The 23,150-nt window shown below is 42.3% G+C and overlaps 5 protein-coding genes across 8 annotated transcripts in view; 1 reads left to right on the forward strand and 4 right to left on the reverse strand.

The window, feature by feature from the left end:
* LOC108265326 (dematin) overlaps positions 1-6,509 on the reverse strand; it is a 22,571-nt gene extending 16,062 nt beyond the window's left edge. The window contains exon 1 of the mRNA XM_053680548.1: positions 6,227-6,509. The gene's annotated coding sequence lies outside the window, so the exon portion shown is untranslated. The remainder of the gene's footprint in view (positions 1-6,226) is intronic.
* A 248-nt stretch (positions 6,510-6,757) lies between these two features.
* rsph14 (radial spoke head 14 homolog) lies at positions 6,758-10,442 on the reverse strand. 3 transcript variants are annotated; one of them, XM_017467531.3, is made up of 6 exons: positions 10,357-10,426; positions 9,368-9,592; positions 8,730-8,832; positions 8,294-8,638; positions 7,640-7,776; positions 6,758-7,540 (listed from the first exon to the last, which is right to left on the reverse strand). In XM_017467531.3, exons 2-6 carry the CDS (start codon positions 9,564-9,566, stop codon positions 7,302-7,304), a joined length of 1,023 nt encoding a protein of 340 aa, XP_017323020.1. In that variant the 5' UTR covers positions 9,567-9,592; positions 10,357-10,426; the 3' UTR covers positions 6,758-7,301. The 3 variants fall into 3 exon arrangements, with proteins under 3 accessions (XP_017323020.1, XP_017323019.1, XP_017323018.1); XM_017467530.3 differs by having other exon boundaries at positions 6,759-7,540; positions 9,368-9,667; positions 10,357-10,433; XM_017467529.3 differs by having other exon boundaries at positions 6,760-7,540; positions 9,368-9,646; positions 10,357-10,442.
* A 496-nt stretch (positions 10,443-10,938) lies between these two features.
* Positions 10,939-12,854, reverse strand: LOC108265329 (dual specificity protein phosphatase 26). The gene is made up of 3 exons (XM_017467532.3): positions 12,110-12,854; positions 11,622-11,830; positions 10,939-11,491 (listed from the first exon to the last, which is right to left on the reverse strand). The coding sequence occupies exons 1-3, from the start codon at positions 12,271-12,273 to the stop codon at positions 11,295-11,297; spliced, it is 570 nt and encodes a 189-aa protein (XP_017323021.1). The 5' UTR covers positions 12,274-12,854; the 3' UTR covers positions 10,939-11,294.
* A 1,636-nt stretch (positions 12,855-14,490) lies between these two features.
* Positions 14,491-17,266, reverse strand: bag4 (BCL2 associated athanogene 4). 2 transcript variants are annotated; one of them, XM_017467528.3, is made up of 5 exons: positions 16,987-17,266; positions 16,067-16,186; positions 15,661-15,843; positions 15,343-15,567; positions 14,491-15,232 (listed from the first exon to the last, which is right to left on the reverse strand). In XM_017467528.3, the coding sequence occupies exons 1-5, from the start codon at positions 17,065-17,067 to the stop codon at positions 14,789-14,791; spliced, it is 1,053 nt and encodes a 350-aa protein (XP_017323017.1). In that variant the 5' UTR covers positions 17,068-17,266; the 3' UTR covers positions 14,491-14,788. The 2 variants fall into 2 exon arrangements, with proteins under 2 accessions (XP_017323017.1, XP_017323016.1); XM_017467527.3 differs by having other exon boundaries at positions 16,067-16,189.
* Positions 17,267-17,769: 503 nt separating this feature from the next.
* Positions 17,770-20,883, forward strand: lsm1 (LSM1, U6 small nuclear RNA associated). The gene is made up of 4 exons (XM_017467533.3): positions 17,770-17,906; positions 18,585-18,653; positions 19,338-19,453; positions 20,255-20,883. The coding sequence occupies exons 1-4, from the start codon at positions 17,861-17,863 to the stop codon at positions 20,423-20,425; spliced, it is 402 nt and encodes a 133-aa protein (XP_017323022.1). The 5' UTR covers positions 17,770-17,860; the 3' UTR covers positions 20,426-20,883.
* The last annotated feature ends 2,267 nt before the right edge of the window (positions 20,884-23,150 follow it).

Consider the following 23,150-nt stretch of genomic DNA (forward strand, 5'->3'; position numbering starts at 1 on the left):
ATCATCATCACCATCATCATCATCATCATCATCATCATCATCACCATCACCACCATCACCACCACCATCACCATCATCACCACCATCATCATCATCATCATCACCATCATCACCATCACCATCATCATCATCATCATCACCATCATCACCATCATCATCATCATCATCATCATCATCACCACCACCATCATCATCATCATCACCATCATCATCATGGTATTTATGGTGCATTGTTCTGGGTATAGAAACTGAAAAATCATTATTTCCTTAAAATCTACATCTTCAAAAACAAAAACAACATTTGAATGTCTCCATATTTGTTTTGGTCGTGAAAGTACAAAAGTTTTCCTAAACCTTCTAAACAACACTTCACTCGATTCATCTGATGCAGAGCATTTCAGTAAACTTCATTTCCACATGTGGTTTAATTCGGTACAAATTTTTTCATTCAATGCAAAAAAAAAGGGAGAGAAAGGTTTAGTAAAAGTGATATTCAGCATGTATTAGAGTTTAAATGAATCACTCTCAACAGATAAATCCTTCCTTAAGGAATGCTGAATACTGAATCTGAATCCTTATTATGAATCTGAATCATTCTGAACTGAAATCATTATTATAAATATGAATCATTATTACAAATATGAATCATAATTAAGAATATGAATCATTATTATGAATCTGAATCATTATAAAGAACATGAATCATTATTATGAATCTGAATCATTATAAAGAACATGAATCATCATTATGAATCTGAATCATTATAAGGAACATGAATCATTATTATGAACGACCGAATCTTTGACTATGCATCAATACAGCTTTTATTCTCCTTTCCTCTCTCTCGCTCCCTCCATCCATCCATCCATCCTCTCCATACATTCCTGCACAGGTATCGCTTTCACTTTAATTAAAACCCTTATATGAGGGGCAGTGTAATTTCCTCAGAGGTCAAAGGTCAAGTAGGAGTACATAATAAAGCCTCTGTTCTTCTCTGACCTGCAGCTTTCATCGCACCGTCACGCCGGATAAACCCGGCTGTGTCGGCTTATGCTTTCTTGTCTTTCTCTTATTCTCTGACACACCAACACACACACACACACACACACACACACACACACACACACACACACACACACACACACAAAGCGGAATTCCATGTTTTCAAGCAAGATGTCAAGGAGTAAATGCACATGGTACATGATAAACATAGATGCTTTACAATAAAAATACCCGTCCATTTTTCTCCATCCTCCTCCTCATGCTGACACACACACACACACACACACAGACACGCCAGGTCTTGTAAAGAGTGGCATCTTTGCCCGGCTCACGCAGTAAAATTAGACCCTTCAGGCGTAGTTAACGAGAGAGACACGATCATTTAAATAAGAAAGCCGAGCCGTGCGTCATCGTCATAGCAACCTGTCGCATGTTCTCTGGTGGTCTAGAGTTGTATCGTGATTCAGGGCGTTCGGGGCACAGAGTGTGCCACAGGTTACGCTCTCTGCTTAGCAACACGCCGGATAACGAGCAGCCCGGTTCACACCTCGTTCCATCCGTCCATGTTTCTGTAATGGATGTCGAGCGCGCCGTGCAGGACGATTTCATCGCTCTGGAGAAGCGTGCTGTCGCGGCTTTACGCTGGGAAAACCTGAGCGTGAGATCGCACTCATCTGATGTTCCTTTACTAAGATCCTGTCCCTTCTTATTCTGAAATTGTGACAGAACGAAGCTAACCTTAGCTAACCGGCGACAAAGCTGTAATCTCTGAATTCAGATTAGTCGGTTTTACGCGAATTATAGGAGGTATGACGACGTAAATCCAACTGATTGGCTCGGACGATTCCTCGGACCAGTCCTACAGTCCACACTCTGCCTGCAATTAGTTCCCATTCACGACCTCTCGTTAAACGTGTGCAGAGACATTACGGAGAAAAATAAACCTTGGAAGGAAGTAGCGGAAATTGTCGGTCCCTTCAGTGAGTGTACGTAGCTAGTACAGCTAGCATGTTTTTCTAATCTGATCTGAGAATGAAACGAAGCTCGTACGAAGCCGAGCGCTTAATAAATAAACCGAACGAATGATTTTCACACCGATTATTGCTTACGTTTGTTTGTGTTTAACTGGTTCGCATAGCTACTACCGTTTCTTATCAAAACTCAAATTTTACAAATCTGGACAGGCCACACCCACAAACGACAAGTGGTCGCTACACGCCCACGGGGACTGCGTAAAGAAACGCCCCGAATCACAACCACAAAAAAAAAAAAAAAACAGAAACTTCAACTGGACAAACTAATAGGGGGGAATAACAAGGAGCAGCTGTGAGTAATTAACTACCATGACAACGCAGAAGAATTACAGGAAGTACAGCCCATATAAGGAACATGGATCGCCAAAAGGGACAAACTGGACGAGATTAGGACACAAAATATTATAGTGATAGAATCAGTGAAGATGTGACAGATGTGTCTCTTTTTCATTATGTTTATTATGGTTGTTGTGTACCACTCTCTCTCTCTCTCTCTCTCTCTCTCTCTCTCTCTCTCTCTCTGTAAAGAGCTTATTGTTTGTGGTGAGGATTTGAGGTTCCCACTCACTGTGAATCATCAGAGCACAGATGGCTGTTAGTGAAGGTCCAGATGGTCAAATACACAGGTTTAATTGATCCACATTCGTCCTGTGTAATAACTACACACCTCTCCATTAAAACAGAGCCATCTGTCCTCTGATCATCAGTCCATCCGTCCATCCATCCATCTGTCCTCTGATCAGCACATCATCACTAACAGTGTTTACAGTCGTTGCTCTTTTACAGATACACAATATCTATCCATCCATCCATCCATCCATCTAAGCAGCAACTGTTTTCCAATTCACAAGATCCTTCCATCCACCTACCCTCCAACAATCAGTCCATCCATTCACCCAATATCTTTTTACCAACCCTTCAATCCATCCATCCATCCATCTATAAAAACTGTTTACCCATGCAGCAGTATGTCCTTTCCTCCATCTATCCTCCAAAATGTATTCATCAAACAACTTTTTAACCACCCTTCACTCCATCCGTTCATCTATCAGTCCATCCATTTGTCCTTTCATCCATCTATCCACCTGTCCATCCATCCATCTTTACCCAACCTGCAGTATGTTTAACTTACATTCATCTGCCCTCCAACAATCAATTCATCCATGAACGATCCGTTCATCCATCTTCTATCCATCCATCCATCCATTTGTCCACCCAACTTTTTACCCAACCTTCAATCCAACTATCCATCCATCCATCCATTCTTTAATCCATCCATCTATCCATCATCCATCACTGACATTCAGCAGTCTGTTTACCGCACATCCATCTAGCCTCCAACAATCAATCCATCCATTCCACCAGCACCTTCTTAACCACCTCTTCCGCCTGTCTGTCCATCAACCTCCATCCACCTGTCCTTCCATCCATCTTTCACTCAATCATCCATACATTTACCCATCCATCAACCAGCAATCTGTCCAGACCAAGCATCCATCCATCCAGTAAACACTACTGTGAACAGCAGAGTATCACTTTTCCTGCTTCTCCTGCATGTTTGAAGATTTACAGATCTGGTGAAAGAGGAGCTGGGAATTGATTTCTATTTTTACATCCACCATGCTAACAAGACGTGCGTCACATCCACCGTGTAGCTCCTTCCACTAGCTCCGTGTTCCTCAGTTCCCTCTCCCTCTGCAGATCCACCTTCCTGCATTATTCAGCTCCACTTCTGGATCGTCTGAACTGACGGATTAGCAGATGAAGCTTCGAACTAAACTCTGCGGAGAAACACAGCTCCTGACCTGCCACATTTCCGAATTATTCCCAGATGAAGACCTCACCCTACTTCACTGAAAACCAAAACATGTTTCCCAGGACCAATTCAATTCAAATCTGGTAGCAGATTATTAAAACACCAGATGATAACCCTTAAGGAAAGGTCTTATTTTTTTAAGGGTGATCGAGTGCAACAGCATGGACGACGATCTCGTTAGACACATCATAAGACCAACTATAAATCCACAGTAGCAAAGCAGTTGAATTTGTGATCAAATTCGCTCTTCGGAGTAGAACTAGCGTTCGCATTTACCTCAGTGTCGATACTCTCGCTGCTGTATTACGTCACAGTGCTACCACAGTTCAGAGACACCGATCTTATCAATCCTTGACCACCGCTCGGTCAGTTAGGAGGCAGAGACGGAGGAGCGTTCTTAGCTTTTTGCCAGTGCAATACAGTATACGCTCAGTACAAAACCTTAACGTTGTATCCGCACCCAAATTTCAGACTGTCCACACCAATATTAATGACCTAAAGGTTTAGCATCACGTAAACTCATGGATATATTGCTAACTGCCCAAAATAGGACGCCGATTTTCCCACTCCTGACATGCTCGAGTCTATTTCAAGGAGATGAAAGATGCGTTGGTTTCAACATCCGTAGTTTTAAAATGTGCTTTATAAATCATTAACTAAATTAAACTAGGTAAGATTAGCTTCTTTTTTTTGAAGACTAGCTATCTGACATTAAGTAGGCAGGTTTGAGTCCACGCCCCATTCCCGCCCATGTTCACAAAGCTCCGCCTCCAGGATCACGCCCGTACAGCACAGCGTCTCTTTCAAATGATTAGCGCAAACAAGTTTTCCGGACCAGAAGTCTTCGAGTGTTCCAGTTGGGTTTCCTGAGCCACGAAATACTTTTCTCCTGAGGTCATGTGTTAAAACAATATTTTTTTAGCATATTCTGCAGGTTATTTGTACGCGTAAGACATCTTTAAAATATCGACTAGTTCACCTTTAAGTAGGCGGGGTATCATAGTGTAGCGTCTGATTTTGGTGAACGGTTCAGATTCTGGAGTTTCAAGCTACCAAAACAAGCATCACGAACAATAAAAACAATTACTAGATTACATTTATTATTATTATTATTATTATTATTATTATTACATTTGTTTACAGTGTGTCAACACACATAATTATATATGACATACTAATTGGACATACTAGAGCCTGTGGTAAATAATTTAGGGCTCAACCATTTAGAGGCAGTCAAATATTTACATTTTTCTCATATATACTGTATCTTCTACAGATTTTATATATATACTGTATCTTTTATAGGTTTTATTTATATACTGTATCTTTTATAGGTTTTATTTATATACTGTATCTTTTATAGGTTTTATTAATATACTGTATCTTTTATAGATTTTATATATATACTGTATCTTTTGTAAGTTTTATTTATATACTGTATCTTCTATAGATTTTATATATATACTGTATCTTTTGTAAGTTTTATATATATACTGTATCTTTTATAGGTTTTATATATATACTGTATCTTTTATAGATTTTATATATATACTGTATCTTTTATAGGTTTTATATATATACTGTATCTTTTATAGGTTTTATATATATACTGTATCTTTTGCAAGTTTTATATATATACTGTATCTTTTGCAAGTTTTATTTATATACTGTATCTTTTATAGGTTTTATTTATATACTGTATCTTTTATAGGTTTTATTTATATACTGTATACTCTATAGGTTTGAATGAAAATTACTTGCTTTAGACAAACATTTAAAGTTCTGAATCTCTATTTATGCATAACATTTGCTGACTGGAGAACTATACAAGTGTCCGTTAGAATTGAGCTGTAATGTCCGTTATAACCGAGCTGTAGTGTCCGTTATAACCGAGCTGTAGTGTCCGTTATAACCAAGCTGTAATGTCCGTTATAACCGAGCTGTAGTGTCCGTTATAACCGAGCTGTAGTGTCCGTTATAACCGAGCTGTAGTGTCCGTTATACAGTAGAAATGTCGGTTAGAGTTTAAATTGAAAAGCTCCTCGCGACCATCCGAATGTCTCAGGTGTAAAAACGGGTGAAAATAACAGGTGAATCTAGATTTCTATGGATTAATGAAGGACGATGTTAGATGACATTCGAGTACAGATGGTGAGAATTAAATGATAAAGCCTGGCGAGTAGGAGTGAAGCTATTTTTAGGGTGACGGACAGCCGTTGTTGCCTAACAACCGATTAGAGAAGGTTACATCCCAATCCTCCACTCAGTACTGACAGTTTGTTTAAACCGAGCCCAGGCGGTGGTGCTGAGTGGAGTGCTGGAGGTGTTTGGGACGCAGTCGGTGTTGTTGACGGTATGTGATGAAGCGCTCACCTGTAAGTCCGTCAGTTTCCTCAGTCTCGCGCTTTCCACCGGGATGAGCACGAGGACAGTAATCCCTCCGGTTTGTGTTCCCGTGTAGCCGAAATATTCCGGTGTTACTGCATTATAAAACTCCCACGAGCCCCTAAACGGCGCCTGCGCAAGATATTTATCAGCCGCTGCCCAAGCCGCACGTGCCGCCGGTGGTGACAGATAACTGGAGTGCGCGCGCGCCTCCTCACGCCGACCTTTGCGTAAAAACCCGCTGGTTTTGAGCCCATGCGTGCACGAGCCAGGCGGTTTAGAGGTGTGGGGGCGGGGCTAAGGCAAAACACGCCGCCGAGAAGTTTATGAATATTCATGAGGTTCGGGCACGCGTGTTCTGTAGGATGTTATGTAAGTTATTACTTTTTTCTCTCTCTTTTTTTATTATTTGTTTATTGGCACCCTTTATGCAAATGAGCAAAAACTGAAATCTGAAAGTAATCGATATTTATTTAAACAGAGAACGTTTTTCTTTTCTTCTTAAAATGACCCTGAATTAATAAATATAATCATGCAATCTTAATGTTTCGAATACTTAAAAACTTCAGAAGAAGGACTAAGAACACCCTCGTCGTAAATGAATAAACATGACTATGCAAATTTGGAAACGCTCCCATGTCGGTGTAGAATATACAACCGGTTCACACGGTCGATTTGTGTCACTTTCTGACTGATTTATTCAAAAGCGAACAAACCTGACAAAATATAACGTCACCATGACAACCAGGATTTTGTTCATCACTAGATTCCGCAGCTATAAGTTTCCAGGTTATTTTTCGGAATGTAATAATTTGCATATTGGGTGTGATTGGTCCAAAGCAAGGAGAAGCTTGTAGTGTGACATCACTAACTGAACTTGTGTGTGGCCCCGCCCCCGAATCAGTGTTTTCAGCAAATCTGCCCCAAAACAACAATCCTAGCTATTTGAAAGGAGTTAACTTTAACAGAGCACAAAACGACTTGTTTGTAATCCATCATGTCAAATAGTTTAATCAGAAGCAGGGGGTCCCGATGTCATGAAATTCTCTCCTTCCGCTCGCTCTCAGGGGGTCCAGGAGATGACCTGGATGGCGGTGGCTGCAGCTTTCTGTATGATGGAGGCCGGGTGGCTGAGTCGCGCCTCCAGCTGAGGCAGGTTGTGGATCAGTCGAGCTCGGCCGCTCGGGGCCTCGGCCAGACAGGTGAGCGCACGGAGAGCGTTGGCACACGACGCTACGTCCTCGCTGTCCACCAAACGCAGCAGAGGAGGAACAGCGCCGGCCTCCAGAGCCTGGTATTTACCTACACACCGTATGCACGGTAAATGAGTAAACAGTTCTGTTCAACTTTGGAGAGAAAGCAGGTGTGTGTGTGTGTGTGTGTGTGTGTGTGTGTTTTGACCTCGGGTGATGACGGCGGTGTACATCAGAGCTCCGGCGGCGTTGGCTCTGACCTCCGTGTCGTCATCCGAGAGCAGCTTCACCAACACGGGGATGACCTCCTCCTCACACACCCTCACCTTCCCCTCTGCAGGGACACTGAGAGGTGGACGAGAGAAAACGAGGTGAAGAGTCAAAATGATGAAAAAAAGGAATGAGTACAAGAAACAGACAGAGAGTAAAGAAAAGGCATGAGAAAGAACGGTAAATTCCTCCACAAACAGGAAGAGGAAAAGAGGGAGACAAGAAAGCAAGAAAGAAGGAAAGAGAGACAGAGAGACAAGTGGAGTGAGAGAGAAGGAGAGAGAGAGAAAAAATAAAGAAAGAATGAAAAATTTGAAGAGGAGAAAGAAAACGAGGGAGAGAAAGGAGATGAAAGAAAGTGCCAAATGCCTTCACAGTGTGAAATCAGTGTGTAACTCTACACAGTGTTATTAAAGGTGTGTGTGTGTGTGTGTGTGTGTGTGTGTGTGTGTGTGTGTGTGTGCGTGTGCGTGTGAAGACGGATTATAGGCAGTTCTAAAGCAGTATTTACAGGTATAGCGTGAGGTATAATTCTAGGTGCACGTGTAGAGTATGTGTGTGATTAAAGGTGTGTGTGATAAGTGGAGCTCACCTGATGGCCATGGCGCCGGCGGACGCGGCGCGGCGGATGTGCGTAGACGGGTGGTTCAGCTGCTCCTTCAGGACGGGCAGGGCGTCGCTGGCCAGAGCGGGAAGAGCGTCCAGTCTCATACAGCGGCTCAGCGTGGACAGGACGAGCTCCCTGATGTCCTCACTCTCCACCGGGACCTTCATCACCAGCCTCGGCACCAGACCGAGAGACATCATACGCACCACACCTGCAGGAAACTCCGACATCATCTTCAACACCTGGTGCACCGTCTCACGGCAGGCGTCCTCCGGCTCGTCTAAAAGCTCCGACAGAGGCCCGAGTGCGTCACACTGCAGAACGGCCTCTCTACACACACACACACACACATCATCACCGTATCTCAGCATGAAACACACTGTGTTATTGACAGAATGTTTGGTCAGCTCGTGCACCTCACCTTCCCACGCTGTGTGTGACCAGCTGATAAAGCGCCTCGCACGTTTTTGTCCTCAGCAAGCCGTCGTCATCCTTCAGCAACACCTTCAGTCTCTCTAAACAACCTGAACACCACCATCACGATCTCGGTAACGTCATAATTACTGATTATTTTATTACAGACTCAGAACTCAGCACTAACGTGTCGAGTCTTTCAGGTTATTCGTTTATTATCACTGCACTGAATATTTCCTCACTTTATTTTCACGCCTCATTTTTATGATCTTTTTTAGAGTTGAAAAAAGACAAAAAAAAAACAGCTTGCGTGCCCGAGAAACCGCGAAGAAGCGTAAAAGATTTTTTCAGCTTTACCTTTGACTGTTACACAACACTGACTCTGGAGACTCCTTCCATAAATGTTTGGTTTTTTTTTAAAGAAAACCTCACGCTGTTGTTTATGTGGAGCGTCCGCTGTACACGTTCCTGCGAACGAGCCGTTACTATAGAAACGATAACGTATCGGAACGAGCGCGTTAATATAAACCTGCGCTACTCTAAGAGCTGCTGTTATAGAGGGTTAATCAACACCTCCTGACCAATCAGAATCCAGAACTCAGCGGTGTTGTGATGTAATATAAAGGTACAATGTAATGTCAGTACCGTGATGCAGGGCCTCGTAAGCCCGCTCCGGGTCGTGCAGAAGGTCACAGAGGGAACACAGCGCCCCCTGGCGGATTTTAGGTTCCTCATCCTGCAGCTCCGACATCAGCCTCGGGACCGCGCGGTTACCGAAAGCCACCGGAATGCGAGACGGGTCAATGAGCGGGGGCAAGCGCTCCGAAATCACTGTACCGGCCATCTGGAGCACGTCACACTTTACAACACCTGATGATGTGTGAGATGAGGATCAGCTGGACGATTCCTCCCCAAAAGAAGAGTCTGAAATCAGGATCAACACAGCTACACGGAATATTTCTGAATTCTTCTCACACCTCGGAAATCTGATCATTCTCTCAGTCTGTAGCCTCAATAAGCGTTAAAATATACACGTAAATATAGTCTAAAGCTGGGTTTAGAAACTGAGGGGGGAAGGGAGAGAGAAGGGAAAGCGGGGCGTGTGGAAAACAACTGAGAAATGAAATACATTTGAAAAAAAAAGAGGCAGAGATGTGAAGGATGGAAAGAGAGTAAAAAAGTGAGAGACGCTAATTATCTTTAAACGATCTGCTAAATAAGTGATTTATTTATTTATTTATTTATTTTAATAAATGTGTGTAGCCTGTGGAACACAAATCCATTGTGTTCATTAAGATTAACTTCTAAGAAGGTTGTAAGCAGACGTATAGAAAAGGGAAAACAGAGGCGAAAGAAAGACAGAAAGAGTAAAAGCAGAGTGAAATCTTTAAAGGATATCTTTATAAGATAATAATACAGGTACAGGTGAAATACTGGTGGAAACGCAGAGGTCACGTGACTTGCAATTAACGCTAAAAATCTATCCAAGAGCTTTTCTTCTGAATTCGCCTAAATGCACAGACTGGGATTATATATATATATATATATATATATATATATATATATATATATATATATATATATATATATACATACACATTTTTTATGAAGATTTAAATTTAATCTAATCTAACCTGTCGCATTCTCAGCCGTCACTGCTGTCCTGTACTTCTTGTTTGCTCACCGTTGCCAGGTAACGACGCATGACGTCAGATTGCGTCACACAGATATCGGATATAAACATTAATTTAAGTTGTTGTTTTTTTAAAAAAAAACTTGATTAATTCATTTTTCTGTGATATATTATTTAACATGAATTTACAAAATGATTTAAAATACGTATTTTCCCCCGAACCGCCGTCGCCATGGGAACTACCCATCCCATAAACCTTTGCTCTCTCCTGTCGCTAGTTAGCATGTTAGCTCACTGTCACAGACATAGTTTGTCGTAGAATATCCCTATCGATAATCTGCCTTTTTCCCACAAGCCTGAAATCAAACGTTTATTTTTGTACGAGGGCAAAAAAATACCCCCCTTATTTATTAATATTTTTCCAATACATATATCTATAATAAATCGTCAAATGTATTTGCTAACTAGCTAGGCTTGGGCAAGACATGTGAAATTTCCGGATGAAACGGCAGCACCTGATTGGCTTAGACAACCCTTGCGTTTCTCTTCATGAAAAAAATGGACGACAAAAGAAGCAGACAAATTGACAATTTTCAATAAGAAAATATTTAATGAGTTACACACCATGTAAATAAAATGTATTTTTCGAATTATATTTATATATATCTCAGGAGGAAAACATATTGTTGAGAAAAATAAAAGTAATCAAACCAGATGTTTGCCTTTTTACACAACAATGCTTTGCTGGAAATTACATAACAATAAATTATAAAACTGGCTGTTTACAAACATTATAATATACAGCTGTTTCTATCAGGGTCGACCCACATTCGTCCATAACCCTCCACCATATCAGAAGCTAGCCAAACCACCATCATCTCATTCCAGCAGTGAGGTCTGTCCTGAACATCCAGGCGTCGATGAGGTGTGGTCATGCACTCAGGATGTATAGCCGTACAGTTTAACGTGCAGGTCGATTAGCTGTCGGAGGAAGCCACGGTTGGGTATGATCCCTCTCCCCTCTTTAACCTTGTTGATGGCCTCCACCAGGGTCATGTTGTGCTTCAGCATCAGGTACGCCAGCACGATGGTGGCCGAACGGCTCACGCCCACGTGGCAGTGCACCAGGATTTTACCTGCAGGGGTGAGACGCAAATGTGAAATGTACTCAATACACTAACCTAAAGAAACAAACGTCTTGGCTGGTACACGGCATCATGGGTAAAGGGGAAATTGTGACCTTTAAGACGTTTGTGATGTTTTTACCTCCCGTCCTGAGAGCATTATGAATGAACTCTGCTCCCGTATTAAAGTTGACGCTCATGTCGTAGGCGGGAGAATCGTGGGCTTCGATGCCCAGATACGTGATTCCCATCCCGGAGTAAAAGTCGTCGCCTCGCCTGGAGCTGTGAGCACAGTTCAGCACGTGAGTGAAGTTTTGCCTGCGAAGCTCGGCACGGTTCTCTGCGAAATCCCTGTGGAGTGAGAAAGGAATGTGATAAAAACATTTGGACACAGCTGTGTTCATCCTGGATGACAATCAGCTAGCTAGCAGATACAACTGGTGACAACTAAAATAGCGCCACCTAGTGCTAAAGTCGTATTATGACTTGAGAAATGAAGCAGGCGTGGCTTCTCACTCAGTTTAATCTTCAAGACTGATCAAAGTCTTTTAGATTCAAAGTTAATTGCTTGCAAAACATTGAACAATAGTGTATGTATCATATCACACCACAGATCTTCATGACACTTACATGTCTCCTATATAAAGTCTGGGCCAGACCTCATTAGCAGGACTGTTGATCGCTCTCCCGGCAAAAAGGAGCTGCTCGACCCCCATCACCGCCAGACCGGGCGAGGTGAAATCGATCTCGATTCTCGCGGAGCGTGAATCGTTATATTTGGATCTGCAGGACATTTGGAGCTGAACTTTGGCGATGGAATCTGAGAAGTTGATACGAATGATCAGGACTCGAGGACTGAAAGTCACTGCATTGCCGTCGGTCTGAAGTTGTCGATGTCGGGTACACACTCCCGGGGAACTGGGTTATTTTAGGATTCTGTGTTGGCTGGATGTCAGTAATGCTCAGACTGCAGCTTCGTACCGGATCACTTACACATGACTGACACTTACACACACACACGTCATAAATCTTTTCCATTCTCTGTTGTAGAAATGAAAGCATGGGTAGTTCAGTTGTGGCTTTTTAAACAAACTGATATTTTGACATCGGACCACTTGCACGTCTAAATGTGGGGTTAATGTTACACAGTACATCGACGTTTACTCGGGGAAAACGTACTTCACAATACCATCAAGCTTCAAAAACTATTATTACTACTGTCCAACTATAACCGTACGTCTCTTCTAAGTTCATAACTGTTACGACTGTTTGTCTTTTCTCTCTACAGCCACAAACATTACGACTGTTACGTCTCCATACATGGGAGAAATTAACACTTTACAGCAAAATGTAACCTTATTTACAAAACCTCCTCCTATTATATTTTATATATATATATATAAGAATTAAGAATGACATTTTGCCAGAGTGTTCATTTCCCCCTCCGTACGTTTGTCTCTACGGTCTACATCCGTAACTCGTACAGTTCAAAATGAGAAAACAAATCATCCTCAGCAGTTCGTTAGGACTCTTGTTGTTTATTTATGGTAAGCTGTGTGTTCTGGTCTTGTGTTCAGATCCATGCACTACGGTCGAGACCTCTGCGAGCATGTTTTGGTCCTGTTCTCAGCGTGTGTTCTCTATGTACAAGTTACGTAGAAATATACTCTTTTAGTGTAAAGTTGGCGTAATGTACAGCGTCTGGTTTATAGAAGGAGTTACAGAGGGAAAGAGAACTCGTACAACAAAACTCAGACTCGGTGACATGCAGAGCTCAACACCTTTAACTTATTGTTTGAACTGTTTTTTTTTTTTTAAACGGATATGAAAAGCACCAGCCGACGATATGGCACAGTTTGTCCTTTATAAAGCATCCGTACGACCGGAGGAAGACCTGCCGCTGAAGGGTCCGTGCTGAAAGTTCATGCCCGTAGAGCTGGTACGAAATACTGAGATCACGTCGGTGCTGTGTCGACGTCTGTCTCAGTCAGTGACGGACTTTTTTTGAAGAAGCTTGGCGTGTTTCCTTTTCAGAGGAGGCAATCCTATAATTCTGTTCACCAGACAAGAACATGTAAATCTGAGAGAAAAAACAAAATGGCGGACACGGCGTGTCAGGAATACGTTTACAGGGATATCCGGCGCGCACGTGGAAAAGGCGTCCTTGTCGGATTTCTGCTGCTGCGGTCGTATCACGAGACGTCCGACGTGATATTCAGACCGAAAGCAGGACGGAAGAAAGAGTCCATTTTGATTGCTCCGGAGATGACAGCGGCACCGAAACGGCCGTCCGTGGACCCGTTGGCGCTCGCTGGGCGATGCCTGTCGAGGTTCTTTTTCTTTAAACGATACACGCAAAGACGCAACATTTTAAACACAACATGTTGACAACATTGTAAACCTGTAGCGATAAACCTTCAGGAGAGTATCGTGAGGTGACAATATAACAACATCGGCAACACGCCTGAAAGTGACTTTGGTGCAAAGTATTAAACACAGCGGCATTCGTTTCCTTTTCTGTTCTTTTTTTAAAGGAAGGATGATTGGTCTTCCCTGTCTATGACCCCCATTTTTTTTTAGATAATTTAAATACAAATTTATATAACATTTTGTTTATTTATTTTTTTAAAAAAGCCTCATTTGTAAACATGCGAGACCTTTAGATTAGATTAGACAGGATACTGGCTTTAGATTAGACTTCACACACACGCGCACACACAGTGAAAGTTGTGTAAACCCTCGTGAAAAGGCGAGCGAGTATTGCTTATACGCCGATCCTACGTCGACTTCCCCTAAACCCTCGCGTGTGTAGCGCTGAGCCGACGTTAAAAATCTATCGACTTATCAATTTCGCATTTTTATCGTAAGTAGTTGCGGTACATTATTAATACGTAGGTGATACGATACTATAAACACTGGGAAACGAAGAAAGGAACATCGGAGAGAGGGGCGGGGCTTTCGAATGGTTTGAAATATTCAAAATGGCCGACACACTGAGCGAGAAAACCCAACAAGTTTAGGGCGAATTTATTTTGGTGTAAAATGGTGTTAAGTTTCTTTCTGTGGAGGCTAAGCGTTTGATTCAAGTGCAAGAGGTGTGTGTGTGTGTGTGTGTGTGTGTCTGTAAAATATAATCATGAGGTCTGGATCTTCTCTGTGTGAGCAATAATTAACACAAATTTGCAGAGAAGCTGCGTTTCCATGATCACGTGCGCTCAATCGTCAAAACACACACACACACACACACACACACACACACACACACACACATATACATATAGAGATACGAGTGAGATCAGCAGCGCCTTGTTAGAACGCCTTGTTCTCCAGACGGTCCAGGATGGCCTGGATCTTCTGCACGGCTTCTTTGCGGGCCGAGCGCACGCCGTCCTGGCCGTTGGTCTCCACCGAGTCCAGGACCAGCAGCTCTTTGGTGAGTAGCTCCTCCAGACAGCGGTAGCTCTTGTCCGTCTTTTTGCCCACGAACTCGTCCACGTCTTCCTGCAGCAGGTGGACCCTGGCCAGGACTTCCTGCACCCGAGCCAGACCAGAGTTCTCGCTGCTCGGAGGCTGCGGCGCGGCTGGAGCGGGGTCCGGATTGGGTTGGTTCGCGCCTCCAGAGGACGTCTTGTTGTAGATCTGAGGCGGGGCGCTGAACTCCACCTGTTTGTTTGGAGCCGGGTTGGGGGCGGGGTTGGAATTGGGTGTGCCGGGTCGGTTTCGGTTGCTCAAATGACCTGGATACGGGGGTTCCTGACAGAACGAGGAGAAACAGGAAATGGCAAGAGCAAAAAAAGCAATGTACTGTTACAAATATGGGAATTCTAGACACGGTACATGTGTTTGTTTGTTTGTTTGTTTACCTTGTGCTTAATGTGATCGTATGGAGGTGGAGCGGGCCCGTGCCAGGGCGGAGGGTGCGGCGGGCGTGTGTGGTTGGGATAGTGCGCTTGGGGTCCGTATCCCGCTGAATGAGGCCAGGGTTCAGGCTGAGAGCGTGAGGGTACAGGCTGCTGTGCGGGGTAGGGGGCATTAGGGGGGCAGCCGTCTCCGTAGGGTGAGTACGAGCTGGGCGGGAATCCAGGAGCCTGACAGAAGAATCAGACAGAAGATATATGAGATAAAAATCAATATAAAACACACCACAAAGAGAGTCGGAATAGTGTTAATATTTGCCTCACCCCTTGGCAGTGTGGAACAGGGTACGGTGGCTGAGGAGAGCTGGCCGTGGTCCGCTCCTGACTGTGGTACTGCGGCTGTCTGGGGGGGATCTGATCGCTGCAGTAGAACGGATTGGACGGGTGAAGCACGTTCGGTGGGTACTGACCCGGGTTATACACTCCGTTCGGATAGGCCGGCATTGCCTGGAAGAGCGCACAGTTAGTCGTTCAGACTAAATAAAGTAAATCATCATCATCAATAAAGTAAATTCACTTTAGGTCTCATTTCCTGATTCAGAGGGAGGAAAGAAAATGAAAAGAAACGAGAAGCTCCCCGAGAAAGCACCACGGTACGGACGCACTCCGTGACCTCTATTCATTCGTTAGGAACATAAAATAAAAGGTGGTGACGGGGGTCTTTCTGTACCTGTGGATTGTACGCCGCTTGTCCGTTGATCTCGGTCCCAGACGGGTAGGCGTTCGTGTACGGCCCGGCCGGAGGAGGGTACCAGTAGTTGGGCGGATACCCGCAATACGGAGTTGAATCCTGCTGTCACATAAACATAAACATACATTACACCATATGCACTTTTTTTTTACCTTCTTCAAAGTTTAGGTGTTTAATTACTTATAATACAACCCTCAATAGAAATGAACCATCAGACAATCAGGACTTTAGATTCTAATAAAGATATAAAATCATATCCAATAAAAGATGGGTTTATAATGTCATTTGTTGAACGTGGTGTCGAAATAAATCTCCACTCCTTCATTTATCCGTTCTGATCAATCATGATGGGATTAAAATGCCATTCATAAATAAACATGTATAAACACACTCATCTGACTGAACACCTGCGCTTGCTTTACAGTTCAGAAACGTTGCTGGCGAACTTCAAACGCTTTTGATAATTAGTTTAACTTGTAAATATTCTCACAAAACATATGAACACTCGGTAACACTGTTGTTGTAATATTATTAGGCTTTAAAGTGTGAATAATCCAGAATAAATCCGGTTCTGGGGATGCTGAAGGCTAGTCAGATTAAGCTAGCTGCTGTGTAACCTCTAAACACTTCCGTGTGTGTGTGTGTTAGCTTCACTCATAAAAACAAAATAATTATTTTCATCTATATGAATGAATCTATTTAAACTGACATATTTACAACTCTCGTCTTGTTTTCAAAAGAATTCCGGGTTTATTCAGTGAACCTAAATTTGTTGCCATAGTGACCAGAAGAAAAGTTAGCACGCGCGGCTTAGCCGATATAAAACTGTGAGCCCATGGTTAGCTTTTCAGCTCGCTAACAGAAATAAAAAACTAAACCAAAATAAAATAACCAAATACCATGGCGTTATTCCAGCTGTGTCCGTTTGATGTCGAGGTATAACCGTCTGATTTAGGATCTGATTGATTTTCCCGATGCATGAGCCATCCAGATGAATCGTCCAAGGCTAAAGCTACTAGCCGTCTCTCATTTTTTCTTCTCCCATCCACTTTCCGACATGTCCTTCCTTCTCCGATTGGATTGGCTAGTCGTGCTTCACGAGCGGGGAATCCATCAATAGCACACACCTGGCGTCTTCATAACTAGCCAATCACGTCTTAGAAGGCGGACTTTGTTCGGAATTTGTGTGGGGGAGAAAAAACAACACAACATTTTCAAATGATTTAAAACTCTACTGAAAATTATTTCGAATTTTTATAAGGGTTACAGAATGGTAAAATAGAGTTTATAAATCTTATATATATATATATATATATATATATATATATATATATATATATATATATATATATATATATATATATATATATATTTTAATTTATGTCCAGACAAACAGTTTTCAAAGCAGTTTTCCGACTCAGACCTTTAACGTCATCTCAACTAACCAATCAGAATCAGCCATTCAATGACGCTACGTACATGGCAAACAAAAAAACAAAATAATTATCATTTTGATGAAGTATTGCTTTTATTACTGGATGTCATGTTCGTTTAAATGTTTTTATAAATTTATCCCCTCAATCAAAATGAAACAAAAAAAATCCTCGAACATATAAACTAACGATCTCCCCCCACTTGCTATAAAGCGGCAGCACGAACCGGAAGCACTTTGACCTGCGTCACATCCTGTGAAAGAAGGCTACATGTTTCAAATGGTTCATGACTTGATAGTTTTCTTCGGCACAAAAACTCACCAAATGTGATTTAAAAAAAATGAATTACATGCCGGGGACAGCCAGCCTCATTGAGGACATCGACAGTAAGTTAATTTAATTATTTCTACTTATTTTATTTTGTAACATCACGGATGCATTCGGCCTTGTGTTTACATTAATTATGTTAATGAGCGGTTTTTTTAATGATTAAGTGTAATTCCGTGCAAGTGTCAGTGATGTAAGAGAAACAGGAATGCAAAGAAAATGTGCACGCATGAATAAAATCCACCATATTGACATGATATCTCCTGTGTGTCTGTGAAGTCCCACAGAAACAAGGCCTCTTATTGTTGGCGGAAATGACGTCACGGACGCGCTTATAAATCATATATAGAGTGCATCTATAGTACATCTTTAATTCCACTAGTATCAAAGTAAAACGGTTATAGTTACAAATAGATTTGTGTCTTTACTCCAACACCTTTTGACCAATCAGAGGCCAGAATTCAGCAGTTGTGCGTTGTATTATTGTTAGTATTAGTATTAATGTTTCCTTAATGAATAGGTCAGTATAGGAGAAGGGGGGTGTCAATACATTGTGCAGAGTGATAGATTGAGTAGAACACTTACAAAGTGACCTATATGTCTGATGGAGCGTGATGATCTCATGATCCGGTGTTGTACCCGGTGTTTTCTGTTAGTCTGCTCTAAAAACTCTCGAATTTGAGTTAAGGTTTTTTTTTTGTTTTTTTTTTTCCTTCCTCTGTTCTTTTCTTTTCCAGAAAAGCACCTGGTTCTGCTGAGAGATGGGAGAACACTGATCGGGATCCTCAGGAGCATAGATCAGTTCGGTATGAACTCCTACAGCGTAAAACACGCAGTTAAAACCTTTCCTCGGAGCAGGAAATGATGCTGGTGATCGGTTCAGTCAGGCGAGCGGGGTAACGTGATATTGTTAAGGTTTAAGCGTTATTAGCTGTGTGAGAGACGGAGAGTGATTGCATTCGGCTGGGATGCAGTCTGCGTTTATTTGTACGCAAAAGACATGGAATTTCTCTCACTAAGTGTTTACTTTGTTTACCTGAGTAGTTCTGAAGCAAGAACATATCCGCTTTAGAGGAAATGTCCGTGTGCGCGGTGTGCTGCTTTACATTAGTGACATGAAGACGACACGCTACACTCGAACGCAAAACCTTCTTCGTGTCGCTTTATCGGTGAAAACGACACTCTGGAGGAGATGCGGTTCGCGGTCATCACCGCGCCGCCGTCCACGGAAACGCCGTCGCTGTTGTAGTCCGAGGAGCCGAGCGGGACCTGAAAGCGTTCCAGGAGACGTCGCCGTTCATCTTTAAGGAGTGTCTGATTTGGGGTGCGAGTAAATAAAGAACTCTTAATTTCAGAATGATTAAAACCAGAGGGAAGCCCGCGTTAATCATTTCTGCTCCGAGGAAACAAATTTCAAAAAAAAAATTTTAAGCAAAATACAAAATTTGTTTGCGTCCTGAGCTTTATCGTTGTTCTCGGTTCTCCAACAGCCAACCTGGTTCTGCACCAAACGGTGGAACGGATCCACGTGGGTAAAAAATTCGGAGACATCCCCCGAGGGATCTTCGTGGTCCGAGGGGAAAATGTGGTCCTGCTGGGAGAAGTAGTGAGTACAGACCACGCGTTCGGATAAACCTGTCACGATAACGTCTTCTCTTGGACGGTACATCGTTCCAGAAATAATCGCCATGAACGATATTATTGTCATTTTGAGATCATTTGATGAGACTGATTTTATATAATAATAAGATAACGGCATAATAATAATAGTAGTAATAATAATTCAGAGCGCTCTTATATTGAGCGACTGACTTTTAATTCTTAACGATATTCCGACGTTGGAATACGATGTTGTGCGTTCTTTACGCTTCAGTTCTTGTCTTAGCGCGTTGTTAAGGAAAGAGCGCGTTCACGACGTGACTTAACGTCCGACCCAGCGCCTTTCTTCAGGTCAGCTTCACTGACTACAATTGGATCTTTACTCCAATCGTAGTGCTTTCTAGATTTTTCTTCTACAAAAAACACCGTTAGCGCGTTGTTCACATCCTGTGCCTCGTTTTTATCACCAGTACGTTTTTAATCCAGATCGGCGCTAATGATCGCTACATCCGAATGCACGTTGAAAAGTTTCTGCGTGTTTGCGTATTTGAATATTCGAAGCTGGAAATTTAAATCCGAGAGCAGACGAGAGGACCGACGCGGCACGGGCGGCAGAAACGTCGGTGACGTGCGTTCTTGCGTACACAAACGCGTATGTAAACGCGACGGTGACGTCGAGGGCGCGTCCGTGTACCGTATGATGCGTCGATAGCGTGATTATCGTGACAGGCCTAGAACCGTACGCGCGTCGTTTGTTTCTCGGCGCGGTGGAATGTTGTGTGGGTTTGATTCTATTGCTTTCACGTAGGATCTGGATAAAGACTGCGATCAGATCCTGCAGAGAGTCTCCATCGAGGAGATCCTGGAGGAGCAGCGGGTGGAGCAGCAGGCCAAGCAGGAGTCGGAGCGGCTGAAGCTGCAGGCGGTGAAGGAGCGAGGCTTGTCCATGCCCAAAGCCGACACGCTCGACGACTTCTGAACGCGATTCCGCCGTTTTCCGTTCCAGCGTCGTTCCGTTCCGGGCGAAGAGACGTCACGTTTAAACACATTTGCTACACAAACGTGACCTTTTTTCTTTTCCTTTCTTTTTAAAGAGATTTACATCATAAAAATAATGCGGTGACTGACTTTCTTTTCTTTTTCTTTTTTAAAGCAGTCGCTCTGAATCGACTGGAGCCGTCCGCCATCTTTAATTTCCCTTTTACGGAAACGGAAATAGATGATGGACAAAAATAAATAAATAAATAAATAAACAAACAAGCGGAAGCACTTCGGCGTGCTGGGTTTTAGTTTCTGCGTAACATAAAGGATAAGAACGAAACGTTAACCTCTGTGTTTTGTTTGGTTGTTGTTGGGTTTGTTTTTGTATGTTGTGTAAAATCAACACTGTGTAACACTGAAGAGATTTCGGTTCGATTAAAACCTGTTTTGTACAGACGGACGTCTGGGTCTGGGTTATTGAGCCGTTCGCGTTGGTTCCTTAAACGTTACGCGTGTTATCGATTTTTAACGCGAAGCGGTCACGTGTTTAAAGACGACGGATCGAGTGCGATGGTAAACGTGGCGGAATAATTTACTCCCAGTTCTCCAATCTCACGCGGTCACTTCCTGTCCGTCTGCGTTCAGTTCCCTTCCAGACGCGTCCAGGTGATTCTGTGAAAGTATTCGAATTAGAGACGGAACGTAAATTATGAACAGCAGGGTCAGCGCGTCAGTCAAAATCACATCCTGATAGCTGAAAACAAAGAAAATGAGCGCTGCAGCTTCCTGTTGGACCCGAGGCATGTGGAATGTTCCGGATCTTCCGCAGGGTGACGCGACGGCGTCCTGTAACAGGATCGAGTGAATGAAATAAAATGTACATTAATAATAAATAAATAAATAAACCGTTCATTGAACGAACACGAGGTGTTAAAAGGATTTATACATTAATGCAAAGAATATTGTTTTTAACAACAAAAAGGGTGTTTTAATGATTCTGTTTGAAAGTATAGATGGGTTTGTGCCTTTATACGACCGTGTGTGTGAATTCAATGATACATTTAGTTGATACATTTTTATACTAACACTCACTGTCGCGTTGGACTTTCATCAGTGCGTTCCACACTGAAATGCACTCACTGTCCAATCACAGCTCTAAGCCATACTCGGGGGCGTGGCTGAGATCGGACAACGGAAGACTTCTAAACTTAAGGTGTAAGGTGTTTACTAAAGGAACAGAACAAGGAAAAGTACAGTTTGGTGTCTTTGTCTTATGTTTTAAGGTGTGTGTGTGTGTGTGTTTGTGTGTGTTTATAACCCTATACATAAGTGTATAGGCGTATAATTAAGGCTACGAGTGTATTATTCTGATGTTTTTGTGTGTTTACACGTGTTTCATCCTGGCTTTACTAAGCCACGTGATCAATGGGACTGAGTGTGTGTAATTCCATTGCCTACCACACGGTGCCGCCTAACACAAGCTTTTCTCATTCACGACCCTTCATTAAATACTGAACTATTAAAGTGTTAGAAAACAATCACACCATTTCAGTTTGACAAGCAGTGTATGAGCTATTGTTTAAATATGAAAAATGCGTTCAATATAATGCAAAAAAACCCAACAATCCTGCCTTTAAAGCGTTTAAATGTACGACCAGGATACTAACATATTGTATAACCTGTTTTGTTGTGTGTGTTTTTTTTTAAATTTGGGAGTTTGTCATGCCTTTATTTATATAACCTTATTTACTCTTCGAAAAAGAAACCGACCTTTAGACACACGTCCAGTCCAAGAGGAGTGCAATACGGAAAAATGTCAACAGAAACCTGAAAGGGAAAAAGGAGTGAAGGGTGAGACTAGAGAGATGTTCTGCGTGATCACAGGTTTTTCCTAATACATCTTTATTATAGGTGTATAAACACTTCTAAACCTTTGCTCTAGTTCAGAAAAGATTCTAAACCTGTAGTAAAGACTGATGGAGTCAGTATCTTACTGGAGCGTCTGAAAACTCTCTACCCAATAATACACAAAAGTTTCTTCTTGTTTTTATTGTTTCATGTCCAGGTTTTGTCAGTTTGTCAGTCATAAATAATAATCATCTTACCAAATGACATGTTTCTGTTTTTATTAATTTAATCGTATTATATATGTTCACATTCATGTTTATTTTTGTTTTGCTGAACCGCTCCTTTATTAAAAATCATTTACTCGCTATAACTTATTATATTTATTCATATGAATATACTTATGTATATGTTTATATACAGTTTTGTTTTATATATTTATTTATGCATCATATTAAATTATTATAGTAATGTATTTATATTTGAGACATTGCGTGTAATTGTTTATATGTTTATCATTTTGTTGTATTTGTTATTCATTATATTAGTATATACAGTTTGTTTTTCAAACACACACAAGAAAATATTCTAATGTGACATTATGTTGCTGCTGTTGATGTTATTTTATGTTGTTAAGGGTTCTGGACTGGTTCTGGTTCTGTGTTCTGTTGATTTTTCTGGAAGGTTCCTCGAGTGCCGGCTGTGCTGGAGGCTGGAGGTTCTGGCCGGGCCGGAACAGCAGGGGGGAGAGACAGGGTTATGAATGTAGTGCACATATCAGATATCCTGAGGCAGGCATGTTTCCTCCTCCTGCGTCAGAGCTGCACTGGGACTCGCCTTTTCCTCCAGTCAGGGGAGGGAGACACTCCGGGTTGCCA

The sequence above is a fragment of the Ictalurus punctatus genome, chromosome 5 (genome assembly GCF_001660625.3).
Source record: "Ictalurus punctatus breed USDA103 chromosome 5, Coco_2.0, whole genome shotgun sequence".
NCBI lineage: Eukaryota > Metazoa > Chordata > Actinopteri > Siluriformes > Ictaluridae > Ictalurus > Ictalurus punctatus.

What these genes read in the sequence shown, in the direction of transcription:
- rsph14 (XM_017467531.3), bottom strand. Translation starts at nt 9,566, where the DNA reads ATGGCCGGTACAGTGATTTCGGAGCGCTTGCCCCCGCTCATTGACCCG. An exon ending in GCCGGCGCCATGGCCATCAG is followed by an intron (nt 7,777 to 8,293) that starts GTGAGCTCCACT and finishes TCCACCTCTCAG; the next exon opens with TGTCCCTGCAGAGGGGAAGG. An exon ending in CACCGCCGTCATCACCCGAG is followed by an intron (nt 7,541 to 7,639) that starts GTCAAAACACAC and finishes TACGGTGTGTAG; the next exon opens with GTAAATACCAGGCTCTGGAG.
- LOC108265329 (XM_017467532.3), bottom strand. Translation starts at nt 12,273, where the DNA reads ATGTCCTGCAGATCCAAATATAACGATTCACGCTCCGCGAGAATCGAG. An exon ending in AGACTTTATATAGGAGACAT is followed by an intron (nt 11,831 to 12,109) that starts GTAAGTGTCATG and finishes CTCACTCCACAG; the next exon opens with GGATTTCGCAGAGAACCGTG. An exon ending in TAATGCTCTCAGGACGGGAG is followed by an intron (nt 11,492 to 11,621) that starts GTAAAAACATCA and finishes TCACCCCTGCAG; the next exon opens with GTAAAATCCTGGTGCACTGC.
- bag4 (XM_017467527.3), bottom strand. Translation starts at nt 17,067, where the DNA reads ATGCATCGGGAAAATCAATCAGATCCTAAATCAGACGGTTATACCTCG. An exon ending in ACAGCTGGAATAACGCCATG is followed by an intron (nt 16,190 to 16,986) that starts GTATTTGGTTAT and finishes TTTATGTGACAG; the next exon opens with CAGGATTCAACTCCGTATTG. An exon ending in ACGATCACATTAAGCACAAG is followed by an intron (nt 15,233 to 15,342) that starts GTAAACAAACAA and finishes TCGTTCTGTCAG; the next exon opens with GAACCCCCGTATCCAGGTCA.
- lsm1 (XM_017467533.3), top strand. Translation starts at nt 17,861, where the DNA reads ATGAATTACATGCCGGGGACAGCCAGCCTCATTGAGGACATCGACA. An exon ending in CCTCATTGAGGACATCGACA is followed by an intron (nt 17,907 to 18,584) that starts GTAAGTTAATTT and finishes TTTCTTTTCCAG; the next exon opens with AAAAGCACCTGGTTCTGCTG. An exon ending in CAGGAGCATAGATCAGTTCG is followed by an intron (nt 18,654 to 19,337) that starts GTATGAACTCCT and finishes GTTCTCCAACAG; the next exon opens with CCAACCTGGTTCTGCACCAA.